General features: G+C 38.8%; 1 protein-coding gene across 3 annotated transcripts in view; it reads right to left on the reverse strand.

The window, feature by feature from the left end:
• The window catches only part of UGP2 (UDP-glucose pyrophosphorylase 2), a 74,183-nt gene extending 56,263 nt beyond the window's left edge, over positions 1–17,920 (reverse strand). The window contains exons 1-2 of one of the 3 annotated variants that reach the window (XM_032873797.1): positions 17,718–17,920; positions 628–755 (exon numbers count right to left, since the gene is read on the reverse strand). In XM_032873797.1, coding sequence (XP_032729688.1) covers positions 628–741 — 114 coding nt within the window. In that variant the 5' untranslated portion in view covers positions 742–755; positions 17,718–17,920. Of the gene's footprint in view, positions 1–627; positions 756–16,384; positions 16,477–16,704; positions 16,748–17,717 lie in introns of those variants that run through there. The other 2 variants (XM_032873796.1, XM_032873798.1) reach the window with 2 other exon arrangements.
• Positions 17,921–19,193: the final 1,273 nt, after the last annotated feature.

Genomic DNA, 19,193 nt, shown 5'->3' on the forward strand with positions numbered 1-19,193 from the left:
ATCCTCCAAATCTCCCACCAGTATCACATAAACTGAACACCATTAGGTCCATGGAAATTTCAACTGGTTCCTACATTTATTCATCAATATCTTTCACTGCCTCTTTAAATGAAAATTAATCTTTATCTAAAGAAAAAGGAATAAGACACAGCTAAACTCAAAACATTAAGTACAAACAAATTTGAAAATGAAAAGGATGATCTATTGATTTATAACCGAAAAGGAAAAATACCTGTCTATGCTGGGAAACCTCTATGATAGCTGACAAAGTAGCATGGTTCTATTAGAACTGGCTCTCTGGAAAAAGGCATGCAGCAGGATATATGGTTGATAAACTTCTCACAATTCTAACTGAATACTGGTATCCATTTTTCTACCCAATGATATTAGAATAGAACAACTAAAATTTTGTTCTGATTCTTAGACTTTAGAAACTTCCTAGAATTAAAAAAGAAAGGACAATAGTTTAACCATGGGTAAATGCTAAAAATCCTTAATTGTTAAGCAATCCTTACTTTTTTTATTGCTCTTATATTTTTGTGCTTATTTCAGGCTGGATGATTAATAGCAGCAATAGGAATTTAGTATATTGATGGATGGAAGCAAAAAACCCCGTGGAATCCTTACCTCAAACTCATGTGATGGTGCTGTGGTAAGTATTTTTTCTAGTTCCTTCTTCACAGATAATTCTAGCTCTTGTCGAATGACTTCTTGAAACTGAGAAGCACCATCTTGAGACATGGCTTTGCTAAGATCTTAAAAACATAAAAACACCAATAGAAAAATCAGACAGCCATTCAAACAGCTGGTAAGCTATAACTGATTTATTTCTAGTGCACCAGCAAATAAAAAGGGCTCAATCCTATGGTCTCATCACCTTCTCAAAGGATTTCAGTAGTATCAACTAATTAAGACTATATAACGACATGGCCTAAATTTGGTGCCTATATGCATTCCTGGTATATCTGAAACACTAATAAACACTTTTAGGAAGCAGAGGCATGTGGGAATAAAAGGATTAATCTTCACTTGTTCATATAGTTCCATTCCATCTCTACTAATGTTTCCATCTTAGCCATCAAAGCTGGAGAAAAATGAGAAAATTGGAATAATGTTAATAAGGGTCTATTTTACAGGACATGCCCTTATGGAAGTACTGCCTCATAAGAGAACCAAAGGGGGTTAGCAACTTCACAGAAGAAAACAAAAAACAAAAAACAAAAAACAACAAAAAAACCCTTCCCCCCCAGGCCAGATGAAAAAATTAAGGAATTCTTAATTTCCAGTTTTACATCCCTTCCTAAAGAATAACCTCTTAAGAGACACTGGCAATTCCCAGGCGCCTCTGTCTGTGGCATCAAAATTTTCACTTAAAAAGGACACAGGGCTGCTTCCTCGTTTCTTGTCCTCAATTTCAGCCAAGACTTTACAGGCTCATCTGTGTCAGACAAGACTATCGGGGCTTTTGGCATAGCTGGGAATCTCTCTGACAGGCAGATCTCACTAAAGATGACTCACTAAAGGTGACAGAAATACCTGATAGATGAAAACAAATTAAAATAGAAAAACATAGAAAAAGAAAACATCCTAGGCCTAAGTACCTTGGGAAGAAAATGCCAACATAGGTTGTTTTACATGCTTAGCTATCTAGATAGTAATTATGTTGTCTATTACTTATAAAATAAGGGATAATCAGACTATTGTTCACCTGTTCTTTTTCAATACCTAACTCAAACTTATTATATAAATGTAGTTTTGAAGCTTATGTTCAAACATTTTGTGTGATTAACTACTCCTACAAATGTTAATTTAGCAGAACAGTTCAATAAAACTAAAAATACTCACTCCCACATACATAAATTGTTTTTTAAGATTTATTTATTTTAGAGGTGAGATCGGGGGAGAGGTATAAGGGGAGGGAAAGGGAGAATCTCTGCATTTAAAAAAAAAAAAGATTTTATTTATTTATTTGTCAGTCAGGCAGAGAGACAGAGAGAGAGAGAGAGAGAGAGCGCACAAGCAGGAGGAGCATCAGACAGAGGGAGAGGGAGAAGCAGGCTCCCTGCCGAGCAAGGAGACTCATGCGGGACTCGAACCCATGAGCCTGGGATCATGACCTGAGCTCACGGCGTATGCTTAAACGACCGAACCACCAAGGTGCCCCAGAGAGGGAGAATCTCAAGAAGACTATATTCTGAGCGCAGATCCAACTTAGGGCTCAATCCCAGGACCCTGAGATCATCACCTGAGCTGAAACCGAGAGTCCCATGCTTAACTGACTGATCCAACCAAATGCCTCCAACATAAATTCTTTTATTTGTTATCTGGGCAGAAGAAAACATTTATACAGACAGAGTTAAAGCCAACATAATACTTTTAATATACTTGTAAGAGCAGAAATTAGTGAATTATGTAACTCTTAAAGCAGTTTATTTAATGTAGATAGCCTCTCCTCCCAAATACCTAAAATTGTTAACAAATGAGATATTTAACATCACTCTTCAAATCCATGTTCTGTCATACTGAAATCCAACAGAAAAAAAAAGAGGAAATTTGGTGACAGCATACAATCTAATTCTAAAATAGCCATTTTCTAACTGTGCTCTTTTTATAGGCATAAACCACAACACAACTAAGTTTATGACTCTAGTAAAACTTTTAAGTGACCCAAACAGTGGTCCATAAATAACTACTTTTAGCTAAGAAACACACCTGTGTGTTCCATAACCAACCTAAATGTATGTTTCCACTAGTAAGTAGCAACATTTCATTTGTAAAAATTCCTAACAATGGATGAGCACCTCTGCATAACTATGATAGATAGGTAACTAAAAAAATCCTGCAGAACATTTTAAACTAGAATTAACGTGACATCAACTATATGGTTCATCCCTTGGCTGACTTAACTATAATTTAAAATTTGTCACAGTTTAAGTACCCCCCACCCTGCTGCCCCATGTATACCTGAGATATTTCTCCCCCAATCTTTAAGCCAACTCCTATATTTAAGAAATAATTTAGAAGAAAAATCTACTAAATATACAACATCTAAATTAAGGAACACATGAATTTTTTGATTCTGTGTCACAGATGGATTAAAATAGATCAAGAACTTTATAATGATTTTTTTAAAAGTTTTGTTGGACTCAAAGACATCTACAGACTTGCTGCTTTGTTGAAGTTAGATTCTGAAAGCCAGCATTCCCAGTCACATTCCTAAAAGTTAGTGATGGGAACATTTAATTTATATTCTGGGCAAATGCCAAGATGAGATAACAATAAATGTAACTGCAAAGTTGAAAGATAATTATAGTAGCTGTTTGAGATTTGTCTACATGAGAACAGTAAAAAAAAACAAAAACAAAGATTGAACAAACAAAAAAAACCACCAAGCCTTAGAGACTTCCTCTACAGAACTGCCTATCATTCTATATGATTTAAGGTCAAAACACACAAAACCCATCTCACAATCCTCCCTATCAAGCCAAGCTAAGAAAGGCTGGCTGAAAAACAAATTTAATGTTACATGTGGTATTTGCCAGCTGTAGGAAGTTCAACCTTAGGATACAGATTCAAAAAAACCCAGACACAGATTCAAACTCAAGTTGTAATAAATATCCCTAACCTTTACTCTTCCCATTTCTTTGATATAGCACCAAATGCAAATACGGAACAATGTGTATTCTTCCCAGCCAATCTACAGATATGAACAGCTAATACAACAAAGAATGTTATAAAGAACCTATCACATCTTCCACCCTATCCCACTGCTGTTTCCTTCCCTTTTCTCTGAGCAGTGCTACTATGCAGCTTTGTTTTTTAGGGACTGAAGAAAAAAGAAGGCCTTTTAAGGATTAAAGTATATGCAAGAATAATAATTAATGCTTAATCAAGAAGGGTGTCTATCTTAAACACCTGACACAGATTGGGAGGCACCGAGCTAGAAACCATTTCCCTTAGTGGCGACCTCCTTATCCATCCTGAATTTCTTTCTTTTTTTTTTTTTTAAGATTTATTTATTTATTTGACAGACAGAGATCACAAGCAGGCAGAGAGGCAGGCAGAGAGAGAGAGGGAAGCAGGATCCCCGCCAAGCAGAAAGTCTGATGCGGGGCGCAGTCCCAGGACCTTGGGATCATGACCTGAGCCGAAGGCAGAGGCCCCAACCCACGGAGCCACCCAGTCGCCCCTCCATCCTGAATTTCTAATAAACGTCTGGAACTTCTGGTAGGAAAAGAAGTACAGACCTTTAAAGCTTTCTTGGACTTAATATTCTCAGGTTGCCATTCTGGCAATGACAATCAGGTTTCTCATGGAAGGTCAATTAAAGAACCCCCAGAATAATGCAAGATTCCTAACCTCCCAAAATGTTTTATTCCTTCTCACTTCCTAGCAGCAGAGAATTGCTCATCCTCAACCTTGGACAGAGAGTGGATTAGGAATAAACATTTCATTACCGGGGTGCCTGTGTGGCTTGGTCAATTAAGCGACCAACTCTTGGTGTTGGCTCAGGTCATGATATCAGGCTCATGAGATATCCGTACTGAGCATGGAGCCTGCTTAGAACTCCCTCTCTACCTCTCACTAAGCCCGGACTCCCTCAACCCCGGCTTGTGTGCATCCACATGCTAATTAATTAATTAATTAAAATGAAAAAGAAGAGCTACGAAATTAAAAAAATTTTCATTACCTTGGCCATAACTCAAAAAACATTTTTAGAGATGAGAGGGAATATTTTATCTACCCTCAACATTTTACAGGTGAGGAAACTGAGGCTGAAATAGTTAAATAAGTTATCCAAGGTCATAGAACCAGCAAATGCTGGCGCTAGGAAGCAAAGCCAATTTATCTGAGTGCCATCCCACCACAGTGAGGGGAAATACCTTGCTCATTTATTCCTCCTAGTCTGACTCTCTTTAATCTTTGGTACAAAATCCAAAAATAACACTCCAAAAGCATTTTTATCAGAATGTCTTCTTAGACCCAGTGGAATAGACAGGAAACTCCCTTCCACATGGGCTTACTAGGATTCTTCTGGTTGACTTAATTATAACTTAGTCCATTTGGGATAGAACTAGCAGTACTTCTTTTTTTTTTTTTTTTAAGAAGTTTTTCTGCCACCCCCATTTCCTAATACTTCCTTGTTCAGAAGGACTAAAATTTCAACATTGTTCAGAAGGACTAAAATTTCAACATAGGCTTTCTCCTATCCAACTGGAGCCAAAAAAAAAACAAAAAGGGAAGAATAAGATGATGAAAGAAAAAAAGGAAGAGGAAAGCAATAGAATCAAGAGATAGGAGATAATCTAACAAGTGATTGTTTACATTTAATTCAGGTATTTCATTTCATCCATTTCATCAACTAAGAGGTATATATAATATCCTTCCCTGACATCCTGATACTGGCACAAACAAAACAAGTTCACATTCTTCTTTTTTTCTTTAAGATTTTATTTATTTATTTGACAAAGAGAGAGAGAGAGAGATCACAAGTAGGGGAGCCAGCACGCAGAAAGAGAGGGAAAAGAAGGATCCCCACTGAGGAGGGAGCCCCATGCAGGGCTCGATCCCAGGACCCTGGGATCATGATCTGAGCTGAAAGCAGATGCTTAAATGACTGCCCCACAACTTCACATTCTAAAGGAGAAAGCTAGCTTCACAATGCACAGGCCATGGAAAGATTATAGAAAAAATACCAAGAGCAACAAAGAGGTTAGGCGCTCTCCCCAGGCCACCTCCCCACACACCACTAATTAGATTTATCAGTCCCAACCTTCCTTGGAAACTCACACTGAACAGCACTCTAAGTCAGAGTATTAGGGAGCTAACTTAACTTTAAACCAGGAAATGACTTGTGAGCCAAGTATAGTAGAGTCCCCACTCATCCTCAACAGATATGTTCCAAGACTCCCAATGGATGGTCTGAAACTGCAGATAGTACCAAACTCCATATAAACTATGTTTTTTTCCTATACCTATACAGCTATGATAAAGTTTAATCTATCATTTAGGCATAGTCCAAGATTAACAATAAGAAAATAGGATAATTGTACTGTATTAATATGTGAATGTGGTCTCAAAATATTGTGCTGTACTCAGCCTTCTTTTGACTTTGTGAGAAGATAAAATGCCTACATGATGAGATGAAGTGAGGTAAATGATAGAGGCATTGTGACACAGCATTAGGCTAGTGCGGGCATACTTCTTCTCATTGTACTTTGCAGATACTGCCCCCCCTTTTTTTTTTTTTACAAAATGAAGGTCTGTGGTAACCCTGCATTGAGCAAGTCTATCAGCACCATTTTTTCAATGACATTTGCTCACTTGTGTCTCTGTGTCACATTTTGGTATGCTCACAATATTTCAAACTTTTTCATTATTATCTTTGTTACGGTGATCTGTAACCAGTGATTACGACTTGCTGAAAATGCAGATGATGGTTAGCATTTTTCAGCAATAAAATATTTTTAATTCAGGTATGTATATTTTTTAGACATAATGCTATTGCACACTACAGTATAGTATAGTATAGTATAGTACAGTATAGTATAAACATAACTTTTAAATGTACCAGGAAACAAGGAAAAAACCTCATTTGACTCTCCCTTTATTGCAATATTTTCTTTATTGCCGTGGTCCAGAACTAAACCTGAAATCTCTCTCTGGTTTGCCTCTATTGACCTTCTGACAGTATGTCAGGAGGAGGATCATCTGCTTCTAGACCTCAGTTGAGGTAAGTGAAACAGCAGGTAAGAGGGGACTACTATAAGTTTAAAAACTCTAAGAATGTACTGGTAACTAGAAATATTCATGGATAAAGTTGAGGACATACACTGACTAGATTTATGACCAATTAAAGCTAACCATCCTCTTTTGGATTCTCACTGTAGTTGTTAAACTCAGTTATTTGTGACTATTCCCCCTAGAAAAGTTTTTCTTCTTTGGATTCCATTACCCAATATTATGCTACATCTTCTCCTACCTCTGTGACCAGGCCTCAATTTCCATAACTGACTCTTTCTTCTCCTATTCCCTGAATTTCCTAAGATTCTGTCCCCAGACCACTCTTCCCCTCAATTATGACCTTACCAGTCTCATTACTGATAATCCCCAAATACGTGCCTTGCATCCTGATCTTTTTTCCTGAGCTCCAGATTCACATTCCCTACAACCTTCTAGACATTTTCCACCTGGACACTCAAGTTGGGTACCTCAAACTCAACATGTCCAAATCATCTAAACCAAATACACCTCCCTGCTCTGCATGATATGAACATTCTCCTACTCAGTGCTAGGTGACCTGTAAACCTCAGCACAGTTGACTCTTTCCTTCCTTCCCTTCACATAACATCAATCTAATACTATATACTTCAACTGCCACAATTCCATTCATTGCTTTTCATTCCCACTGCTGCTACTGTAACTTCTCTCATTTCAATCTCCTGGTCATGATGACAGCAGTTTTCTAACCAGTCTGCCCATATGTCACTCTAATCTGGTGGTACCAAGCAGAATGGATTGGTCTCCCTAAACTGCAACCCCAATCATATCACTTCTTTTCTTCACTGATGGGATTTGTATTTGATGATAAACAAATACAAATTCCTTAACCAGAGTGGTCTTAAAAGCCAAACTGAAGTAACTTTTTGATTAGCCAAAGTTAATGAAAGGGCTAGAGCAGAATGCCTAAAGGCTGCAATTTCTTAGTTCATTTGTGATATCTTAATAGTGCTTCTAAAACTTCAATGTGCATACAAATCACCTGGAGGCCTTGTTAAAACATAGATTCCTGGGCAACCTCCCAGGATTCTAACTCTGGTAGGTCTGGTGGGGGGTAAATATGCATTTCTAATAAGTGAATGCTACCTGTATTGCTTTGAGTAGCTCTGATATAGATTATATTCCACTTATCTTAATACACTTGTAGCAGCCATGCACATCATTCTTTTCCCTAGACAATGCTATTCTGTCACCTATTGTCTGCCCTAAGGCCATGTGCTTTGGAGATGGCTCCAGGCCCAGATTGGTCTAAAGCCTTTCCAGAGATGGGTTTAAGCATGAAACATAATATGATTCTGATCAGTGAGTCATGAGGGTATAGTTTGCCAAAGAATTTAGGAGAAAGGTGCTCCTGACTGAAAAAAGACACATGGAAAAAATAGTATCTTTTCCACCCCTGGATATATGTGCCCAACCCTTCACCTCCAATTTCTTCTGCCATTTAGTGACCTTACGGGGAGCTAACCTAAGAATGAGAAAGCTAGGCTAAGAAAGCAGAGGAGAAGGAGGGAAAGACTGATACATTCTTTATATTCAATTAGCCAACTCTGGAACATTCCACTTCAAGATTCATGTGATGTAAGTTCCTCATTTTTTTAAGCCAACTATGTTTGTACTTTTCTGTTCCATGAAATTAAAAGCATCCTATTTATTGTAAGATCCTTCCAAAACACACATCTCAAGTGTCGTTCAACATATTGAGAGCAGGGTACACAGAAATGAGGAGGAAAAAATTAGAAATTAGTGGCCCAGCATGAATGCCAAAATCATGAGAAAGCATCTCAGACTCCAAGAAACTTCCCCAAGGGCTCAAACTCTGTGATCTTGAGTAGCTTCTGCTATTTTGGAGGTGGTCTGTGTTCTAGGTGGTAGCTTCTGAACATGCAAAGAGGCCCTTCTTTCTATCACAACTCCTTTAATGAAAGGGCTTTAATCACTCCTGCCTCTCTACTATACCAAACAGCCCCTAAAGTTTAACTCTTTGCTCAGATGTCTGTCTGCAAAATTTCAAAGGCACTAGCTATGAAAAATTTTTTCCCAACACCTACCTCAGCACCTGACACAGTGCAGACACCTGATAATATGTAAGTAAGAGATCAAGATTTATATTTTCATATTAGTGGCTTGAGCAGCCACTAATATATATCATTTGTCAGAATTCAGTTTAAATGTAATCTCCTCCTGGATATCTTTCTAAACCAAGCATGGTTGCCCACTACATGCTCACATGGTAAATTCTTCTACTTCACCTTTATAACACCATGCTTTTTAAAGTTTATTCAATGTCTATCTTTCCCAACAAGTTATAATCTCTGTAGAAATATATCATGTCTGTTTTGCTCAGGCTATATTCCCACTGCCTAACACAGAGCTTGAAACATAGTAAATATTCAAGTAATGTTTATTAAATAAATGAGTAAAAGCCTATTATGATACTGCTATGTGGTAGAAATACATTAAGAAGGTAGACTCCAGTCTAGTGAAGGTAGAGTCTGATAAGGCCAAACAAAAAGTATTCAAGAGCCAGGAATTATGGTCACGGGAAAGCACGGCTAAGCAAAATGTGGATTGTGTCTTGAGTTCTTGAAGTCCCTAAGACTTCTTAAAAAGAAGCTGATTTATCAGTCAGTTATCAGGTATGTTATCAAAGAAATTTCAAACTTATAGCCAATCTAGACAAAATGACCTCTACATTTCTTTCCAATTTTTATTATCTTATATAAATGTTAGCATAATGTTTTCACTAGCTTTAAAGATTAAATAAAATTGGGCAATTTAGATATTTAGATTTAGCTTATTTAGGATGAATATAGTCTAGGTCATTCAATCACAAGTAAAATCAATTAGTTGATTTTAAATCAATTAATTACTTCAGACTCCAAACCACAGTATGATTATTTACATGTACATAGTTTTTTTTTTTTAAAGATGTATTTGTTTTTAGAAAGAGAAAGCATGATCGAGGGGGTGCTGATAATCTCAAGCAGATTCCCTGCGGAGCATGGAGACTAAAGCAAGCCTCAGATCTCAGGACCCAGATATCATGACCCTGAGATCATGACCTGAGTTGAAACCAAGAGTCAGCCCCTTAACCCACTGAGCTACCCAGACACCCATACCTTTACAGATTTTTTAATGACTCAGTTTTCTATACATATTAATGCTTAATAAATGTTTTCTGGTAAAGATAAAAGGTACCAGTTTTCTAAGAACTGTTCTAGCACTGAATAAGCAGGGCTATTTGCTAAGCAAGATTTTTGCGAACGTAAAAAACTGTTTTTAACTGTTAGAATTTACACATAAACCAGATTTCTCATTAATGATTAAGAGTAACTCTGCTCTCATACAACAGAGTAGCTCTTAAAAATCTTAAGGGACAAATAAGAAAATACTGCTTCTGAAAAACAGAACTTTCAGAAGAGATGTGTCAACTTGTTAAATAATATTACCTTGCATTAAGTTTAACAGATACAAGAAGGCATGTGCCAAGAGACCTAGAACACTCATTTGTTGAGAGAAAGAAAAAGAGATACAATATAAACTCATCATCATCAAGCACAAAAAATTATTTGGCAGGCTTGCCCTGTAATTTGATGTATGTACATTTAGATAAAACTAGGATTCTAAGCTTGGAAAAGCTTTAAGGTCAGTGAGTCCTCTTCCCTTATCTTGAGATGAAACAGGGCCCCAGAGATGCTGACTTGTCTAAGGACACAGTAGCAGTGTCAAGCTGGAATCTAAACCCTGGTGCCCTGCTTCTCCTTCCTGCAGGAAGGTCTCCCCTTTCTTGGTTACAGTGCTTTTACATGGTTTGTCACCTCCAGGAGTATGCCTGAATGAAAACATGCAAAAATCAAACTATGTCTACAATGTGAGGTTATTAGGTGAGGTTAAAACTACATAAAGGAATAAGCATCCTTTTATGCTCGTCACCTTTTCCCTCTATACTGTTTGTTTTCTGGGCAATGAAAAATCGAAGAAAGTTTTTATGCACGCTCTAAATATTTTATTACCAAGGCCAAGCATTTTATCACTGACATAAGTGAACCTAAAACTGCATTTCGAACTGTGTTATTCCATTTTCCTGCACTCTTTTTCTCCAAGTTTTATTCTAGGCAGGGTTTAAACATAAATGAAACATCACATCAGCCTTTGCCAGGGCAGCAACCAGAGGAAAGCACACTCCAAACAAGTTGTCTGCAGACCTTTGTGGCCAAGGAGCAATGGAGTTATTGTTAAAGGGAATATCCCCTAGAATTGTATTTTCAACACTTTGGTGATTATTAAAAAGTGGACTCCGTGTAATATGACTATCTCATGTACATGATTACAATGAATAATTCTTTTTTTAAAGATACAAGTGAAATCACAGAGAAACGGAACTCTCTTGATTTGCATAGGAAAAATTAACAAATATCCAGAAAGGTTTTAGAAAACAAAACATTTTGTTGTTTATATAAGTTAACTAAGACAACATAGCCATCTTCTCCTTGGTTCTCAGAAATAACCCTTAATTGTCAAAATGGTTTGGGGGCACAATCGATTTCAACTGGCAATGACTGAGAAAAATAAACAGCGGGACTTTCGGCAGAGGCAGAAATTGAGCCCTAAAACAATTACTTTGCAACAAACTAAGGAGAGGTCTGCATCACCAATAACTGGGAAACAGCTTTGAAATGGAGTATTATCCCCTTTCTCACACCTAAGCCCTATCAAATGCATAGAGTTTAATTTTCTTTTAATGGCTTTGTTTTGATGGCTTGGCAAGCCAACTGTCAAAGACTATAAAAGTTATTAATAGAAAAATGCATGCCTGGTGGAAGAATGTTAGAAGCCTAAGACATATGGCTTCAATTAATTGTCATTGTGCCTGGAACAATCTATCAAATCACCCAAGACAAATTCGTCCACAATGCAAACACTATTATACCAAGTACAAAATACAATAGTTTAGAAAAGAAAACAGGGATACAAGTCTTTAGAAAAAGCTAACCTTTTAAAGAGATTCCAACCAATCAAATTGGTAGTTAAGTGAATCATACTTCCTCATTCACTAAATCCCAAATCCTAGAGGATCTCCCTCAAATTTTATTCTAATAATGCCGGGACTTTCTCCAGTGGCATAAATTCTGAATATCAAGAGAAATCACATTATAGAAACTTAGTACAGTCAACTCTTAATTTTTCATTTTTTACAAATAATCCAGAGTTAGTTAGACTTTTAAATATTTATTTGTATTAACTTTAGTAATGGCTATATCTGTCTTTCTGAGAACTCCTAGTACACACTGACACATAAAATTACCAAATACAATTTGGTGGAAAATAGAAAACCACAGTATGTTATTCTTTTACCTACAGCATTTTCGTTATTAGGCCAACTAATGTTCCTTATACAAATTAAGTATTTTATTTTATTATTTTAATTATTTTATTTTATTTTAAAATTTTTTAAAATTTATTTTAAAGTTATTTTAAAGTTACAATTCATAAATATTACAATTTTCTATGAAGAAAAAATAACACAAACAGAGAAAGGTCTCTGTGTAGCAATATCACAAGAAAACACTGTTCAAACTTAACACTTTAGTGTAATTTCCTTGTAAAAGTTATTTTTCAATTTATCTTCAGAATATTAAAATGGCACTTCCAAGAAGTATACCAGTTAAGATTTCTTATTTCTCTGATGTTCCCTATCAATTTCTTTTCTCAGTAGGCTTTCACAAATGAAAATCATCTTACTAGAAGAAACACCCAGTTATCAAGAACAAAGGCAATTTAACCATAGAGATTACAAAATCCATGGTGGAAAACAAAGTTTTCATCAGCTCAACTATTCTGAGTTTCTTTTAATTTTCCATTTATAACTCTGATTCTAATTTAACTAATTTCTCCTCCCTGTAGCAACATAATGAATCCCAAGCCATGTCTTCAAAAAATGAGGAGTGTGCCTTAGTCATTGCTTTGCCCCCTTTACTACTGTCTGAAATCCACGTCACAATCCTCCTGGGCTAAAAGCAACCTAGTCATCTAAATAATCAGCAAAAAGCTAAATTCAGTTTGAGGTTTTGAGAAGAAGCAGGCCCAGCCTCCATAATCAGGCCCCAGAATACATCTCATCCCTATATTCATCTGAGACCCCTCCAGTTAAAATTAGCTCAGCTAATCCTCCTTGGCTAGCTGCCATTTACCAAGCAGGAATCACCAAAAAAAAAAAAAAAAAAGTCATAAAAAGAGAATTCCAACAAATGGGAAAGTCAATGGGCCTCAAATATTTTTAAAGTGACACAGAGATACTCAAATGCCTTCCCCTAAAATACAAGAAAGTACATCAATTTAATATTAAGGGACATTTTTATATGATTTAGATAGATAATGGCCTATTAAAAACGGTTCAAAAAAAGTTCCTCTAATATTACAGTATAAGCACATAACATGATCGTAGTTGGCTAGATGACAGTATTTCCTGCACCATTTATAAATTTCAAATCATGTGGAGAGAGATTATCCCATGGCTCTCAGAAATTTTTATAAAAAGCTGAATCCCAAATGGCACCCATTGATAGAGCTGGCAAAACGTCACATCAGCTGAAGACCCCTAGTACCTCCAACTGTGACAGGGCGTCCCTTCTCCCTCAGCTAGTACTCACATTTATTTAAAATAATTGGGGCTCTGCAACAACCCCTGGAGTGAAGAAAACTAGCAAATGGGAAGTAATTTCACAGGTGTAGGCAGAAGGTAACCTGAGGGCAGAATACAACAGGTAGGCAATTATATCCTAGATCCAGGAAAGTAGAGTCTTCCTATAAGAAAGGTATTTAAGTGCCTGAGGAATATAGACTTAGGAGATGCCCAAAGCAAGCTAAACCTTCTTTTGGACAAGGCATATACACTGAGAGTGCCCCTGCCTATCAACATTAAGCAGTTTTAGTAACTGAATATTTCTACCTAATGACTTACTGGTCCCAGTGCTTGAGACTGGAGACACCCAGCTTTTCTACAAAGCGCTTTGCCTAGCTTTGGGAGAGATATAAGGCAAGTATAGCAACCCCAAATCTTGTCCAGGCAATCAAAAACACACAACACACAGGTATAATACCTAGATGTTCTGAATTTCAAATGCCCACTATAAGGGATACCCATGAAATTTCAATACAGTGTATTGCACATTGTAAGCACTCAAAAACTGTTTTTGTTGACTGGACTAAAACAAAAACTGTCACCAACCATGTATTCACATCACCATTCAAGCTTCCTCCCTCCTACCCCTGCACTTTTTTTTTTTCCCCCAAATATATCAACTCCCAAGTGCTAGGGGACCAAACACCAAACTTAGAATAGGAAAATAAAAACTGTCATATCTGCCTTGTTTCTATTTACTTCTGTTGATGACATGTGGTTATACTTATGGTGCCAATGCTATCTGTATGGCCACCATCATTTTAAGAAAGAAATGGAAAACTCACTGGCCATTTATATGTGACTAGGGCATTCACATAATTCATCTCATTTCAGCTTCTCAATAACCCTGTGGCAAAGCATTAGTACTCAATATTTAAATAAGTAGAAACTGAGGTTCAGAAAAGTTATGTATCTAAGATCGCCTGTTATCAGGATTCAAACCTAAATCCAAATGCTTCTCTCTTTGTAACATTTATGTAATCTAAGTGGTGTTATTTAAAAAAAAAAAAAAAAAAAACTGAAAATAAAAATGTAGGCTAACCTAAAAAATATATTAAAAATGCTGAGTTTCTCATTTGTCATCTGTGTCAAATTCTTTTGGAGCATCCACCACTTCAAGACACTGTATTTCCCCCAGAGATATAATTTTATCTTGGCCCACAGGAAATTGACAGTCTAGTTGGAGAAACAAGCCATTTGGGTAACTTTTTAATGTGAAAAGCAACAAAAGGTATTAGAAACGACAAGAATTTTAGACACATACATATATGAATTTCAATGCTTACCAGCTGTGAACTTTGGACAAGATATGTAAATTTCCTCAGCTGTAAGGGCATGAAAAAAATCTACCTCTTAGGGGCGCCTGGGTGGCTCAGTGGGTTAAAGCCTCTGCCTTTGGCTCAGATCATGATCCCAGGGTCCTGGGATCAAGCCCCACATCGAGCCCCACATCAGGCTCTCTGCTCAGTAGGAAGCCTTCTTCCCCCCATCTCTCTCTCTACCTGCCTCTCTGCCTACTTGTGATCTCTGTCAAATAAATAAATAAGATCTTTAAAAAAAAAATCTACCTCTTAGGGATTTTGTGAAGCTTTAATGAAACATGTGAAAACAGAGGCCTAGCATTTGTTAAATCTTTCTTCTATGGCATGAGCTAACTGTCCATGATTAGAAATATCAGTAAGTGATATAGCAAAGATTAAACAATTCGATCTGGTACAAAAAACATTCCAAGATAAAAACCCAAAACTTATACTTGAAAACTGATCTGTGGAGACAGCTGAATCATTAGCCAATTATACAATTAGGGTTATCAATTAGGGTTATCAACAGCAGCAGAGTTAATTGAACATACAGAGGGTTTACACCTAAGGACAAAATTCAAACAATGACAAACAGGAACATAATCATGTCAAATTTGGAGGGGAGGGGTATCATCTTTTTCTGCAAAACTGCTCATTTAAAAGGAAAACTACCAAGTGACTTATCCGGTTCTCCCTAGCATATTCTTGCCAAAAGAAGCTTTCCTGGTAATTTCGTTGTTGCTGTTACAAAACCAGCAAATTAACAGTTACCTCGTTTTTCCATTGACAAGACATTTCTTCAATCAGAATATAAAAAGCCTCTCTCACCGCAAAGAAGTTACAACATGAATTCGAAAGTCTAATGGCAAGTGACATTTCTGAGTGTAGTGCTAAAGGAGGCAGGCAAAAGTGTCCCATCTGTTTCCATATTAAGACAGGCAGTCAAATACTCAATCTATTATACAAAACTCAAAGAAGAGTTGATAAAATGATATAAAACGTACTAGGGCATTTTTATTCCTGGGGTCTCATAATGGCCATAACTGACCTTTTTTTTTTTTTTAAATACATCTGTTGAGAATCACATTAAGTGGTTGTGAACTTTCACTAGCTGTGTATTCATCAAGATAGCTGAAGCTTTTACACTGTTGGTCTGCAAGCAAAGGGTTTACTTGCATACAAGAAGCAAATCCTATGCCAAATATCAGTGAGTGACCGATTTAAGGGAGCACCAATTTCAGTGCGTACAACCAACACACACAGACAAACAAGCAATGTTAATGATTAACTCAGTTCAGAGGCATTCGCTAACCCTTTTTTAAGACATGTAAAATTTAGAGGGCAATTTCCAAGATTCAAAGAAACCTTAATAATCTTTCCAGATTTCAAAGAAGAAGAAAATAAACAGCAATGCAGCAAAGTCATTTCTCTTGCTGAAATGACCTCCAGCTTCTACAAGATACTCCCGGTTTCGCAATAACTGAATCTGAGACTCCAACCACGTACACACAAACGAAGTAGAAACAGAGAACACTAAAGCTTCCCCAACAGTCCTGGCAAAACCTACCTACCTTCTCTCAGCCCTCCCAGTTCCCCTTCCCGTTGTCGCACACATGGTTACCTTGACTTCCACCAGTTAAAGAGAACAGGGGTTAATCAGCAGGCAAAATCCTGTTTTATCATTATTTACAGCCACTACCCTAGCGAGCCAGAGTGCTACTAACCTGATTTCCGTGAGGCAGAACTAAACCCGGCAGAACACAGGAGTATAAATTATACGTATCCGAAATGCCAACCCAGCAGCTCAAATGTCAATTTAAGGAAAAGCGTTTCGCAAATGGTATCTCAAATGAACATTTCTACTTCCAAACCACCCACCTCCAGACTGAAGCAACACGGGAGGGAGAAAAAAAAAAAAAAAAAAAAAAAAAGGTGTCTTACCTTGTACATATCTCGTCATTTTAGGGATTAAAATACTCTGATGTGTGTGTGTATATATATATATATCTATATATATATAAATTTCTAGAGAAGCCACGCTATAGGGCAGGTCTCTCTTCCTCCCTTACTTTAACAACCGACGTGTTCTTTCTCCCCTTTCTATATTTAGTCCCTTAAGGGAGTAATTATTCAAAGCTATTAAAACTGCCTCAAAAAAAAAAAAAAAACCACAACCCCAAAAACAAACAAACAAAAACACAAACAGGAAAACCTCCTCCACTTCCAAAAAGAAAGGAACTTAGTGTGACTGAGTCTGCTTAGAACTCCTGTCTACACTGCGCTCCTGACACAAACCAGGGCCAACTGGAGACTCCCGGAAAAGGTAAAATCACACGAACTTAAATTTCATCAATGAAAGAGGAGGATCTACAACGGCTATTTCACCGCCTCCCCCCCCCCACCGGGTCCCCACGCCCTCCTGGGCTGGACGGCAGCAGACACTGGCCGGCCGCACCCCCCATTCCCTCCCCCTTGCTGCCGTCCAGCCTCGGGCCAGTTCCCCGGGAAACCGCGGTCAGCAGCTGCCAGCGCCCAAGCAGGATGCGGGAGGCGGGTGAGGTCGGCAAAGAGGGGCAATGCAACCATTTTTACTAGCCTGTAAACACCCTAGGACTAGGAGGCGGCAAGAATTCCGCGCGCCCGCCGGCGGACCGAGGCCTCCAGCTCGCCCCCTTCCAGCAGGGAGAGGCGAAATCCTGCCGTGGTTTGTTCTCGGGAGGGGCCGAAGGCCATATCGCCCCTCATGCGCAGCAAATATTAAGGGTCCATCCGCGAGGGGAGAACTCGCATGCCGCCCCAAGCCCGAGGCGTGCGGGACGGCCCAAATTGGGCCTCCCGGGCCACACAGCGGGTCGCGGAGAGGAGATTTACACATTTCCCAGAAAGAAACACACAGCCTAAGGGGTCTGGAGAAGCCCGTCCACGCCTCTCTCCAATCCGCCACCGACACCCACCTTCCGCTTCTTTTAGCAGCTGAGAAATTGGGGGCGTTTATGGCGCCCCGGGAAGAAGGATCGCAGGCTGAGAGAATGCCACCTCTGAGGCACCTCTCTCTCTTCCCCTTCTCCCCTCACACATGCACAACTTGAACTCCTCTCCCGCGGTCACAGCCCAGCTGCAGATCGCCTGCGCCCACCTGGCTACCAGCTTCTGACACCCCCAATCCCCTACTTTCTCCCAAACACCTCCCCTCCCCCCCATTTGGAGCAGCCCCCGTCAATGCGGAAATGTCCCCGCGGCTCATACAGACAAGAACAACTACCAGTCAGGAGCCGAGGCGAATGCAGGGCCTGACCAATGAGAGGCGCGGAGGTGGCAGAGGGCGGGACGTCTGCGGCCCGAGTGAGCAGCGCGGAGGTGGTCGCTGAGTGGGATCCTGTGGAGGCTATGCCTACGGCGGCGGGGAAGGGGTGTTTCACTAGTAAAATACCTAGTCTTCTGCAGATACTTCAGCAAGGGAGAGACCCTGAAGCACGAGCGGGTTTTTTTGTAGTCCATAAAAATATTCCGGCTTACCAGGGGTTGAAGATAGATATCTAAGCGGCGGATAGAGCCAGAACGCCCCAAGCCAACTACCTGAGCCAGCCCAGGCCCTTCTCAGGAGATGCAAATTTCTACTCACTACTCCTGGTCTAGGGAGGCTGAAGAGGCAGGAAGGACTAAGCAGTGGGATGTTTGGAAACCACTAACAGAAGAAGGGATTTAGGGCATCGAAAAAAGTGCCAGGTGAAGGCTCCGCCACTAGAACCACCACCCCCAGTACCTAATCCCGTAGAGATTTCTGCTGTGATAGGCATTCACTTTTCTGATCAAAGCGGAAATGGATGTTACCCCTCGAGATGCTTACCTTTAATATTCTTGAAGTTCAGAAGGAAGGAGATGTTAAAAGAACGCTGGCAGTGGTGTGGGAACGGCAAGAGGGCCAGCCCAGCGCCTGCTAAATCACACCTGGTATTGCCAACACCCCTAAGACTCAATGGGCGTATCTCAGACTTCCCTTCATGACTCAGTCAGCCTGCTTCAGGACAGATGAATTGAGAGTGCTCTCTTAGGGACCTCCAATAAACCACGTAATTCTAGGAGTTTGAAGCTCTGGACAACACAATCAAGGTAATAATCAAGGTAAAGCGAGAATTGTTTAGTGATTCCTCTCTAAACAAAGTTTAATTATTGCGTGCCACATAGTCATACGGAAACGTTATTAGGTAAGTAACAGAGAAAAGGCCAGTGATTTGTCATGGTAGAGGGTAACAGTCCTTGGTACTATATTTCTTATGTGAAATCCAAAAAGACTGACCTCTCAGCTATAAAACTAACTTCCCCAAATAAAACCAAAAAATGTCTAAAACCCAGATATCTAAATTTTAATGGAGACACAATCTTAGTCAGAATCTCTGCCTCCTTTGTGTGATGTAGAGAAATTCGAGCAG

This window comes from Lontra canadensis, unplaced genomic scaffold (genome assembly GCF_010015895.1).
Source record: "Lontra canadensis isolate GAN:19392208 unplaced genomic scaffold, GSC_riverotter_1.0 scaffold50, whole genome shotgun sequence".
In the NCBI taxonomy this organism is placed as follows: domain Eukaryota; kingdom Metazoa; phylum Chordata; class Mammalia; order Carnivora; family Mustelidae; genus Lontra; species Lontra canadensis.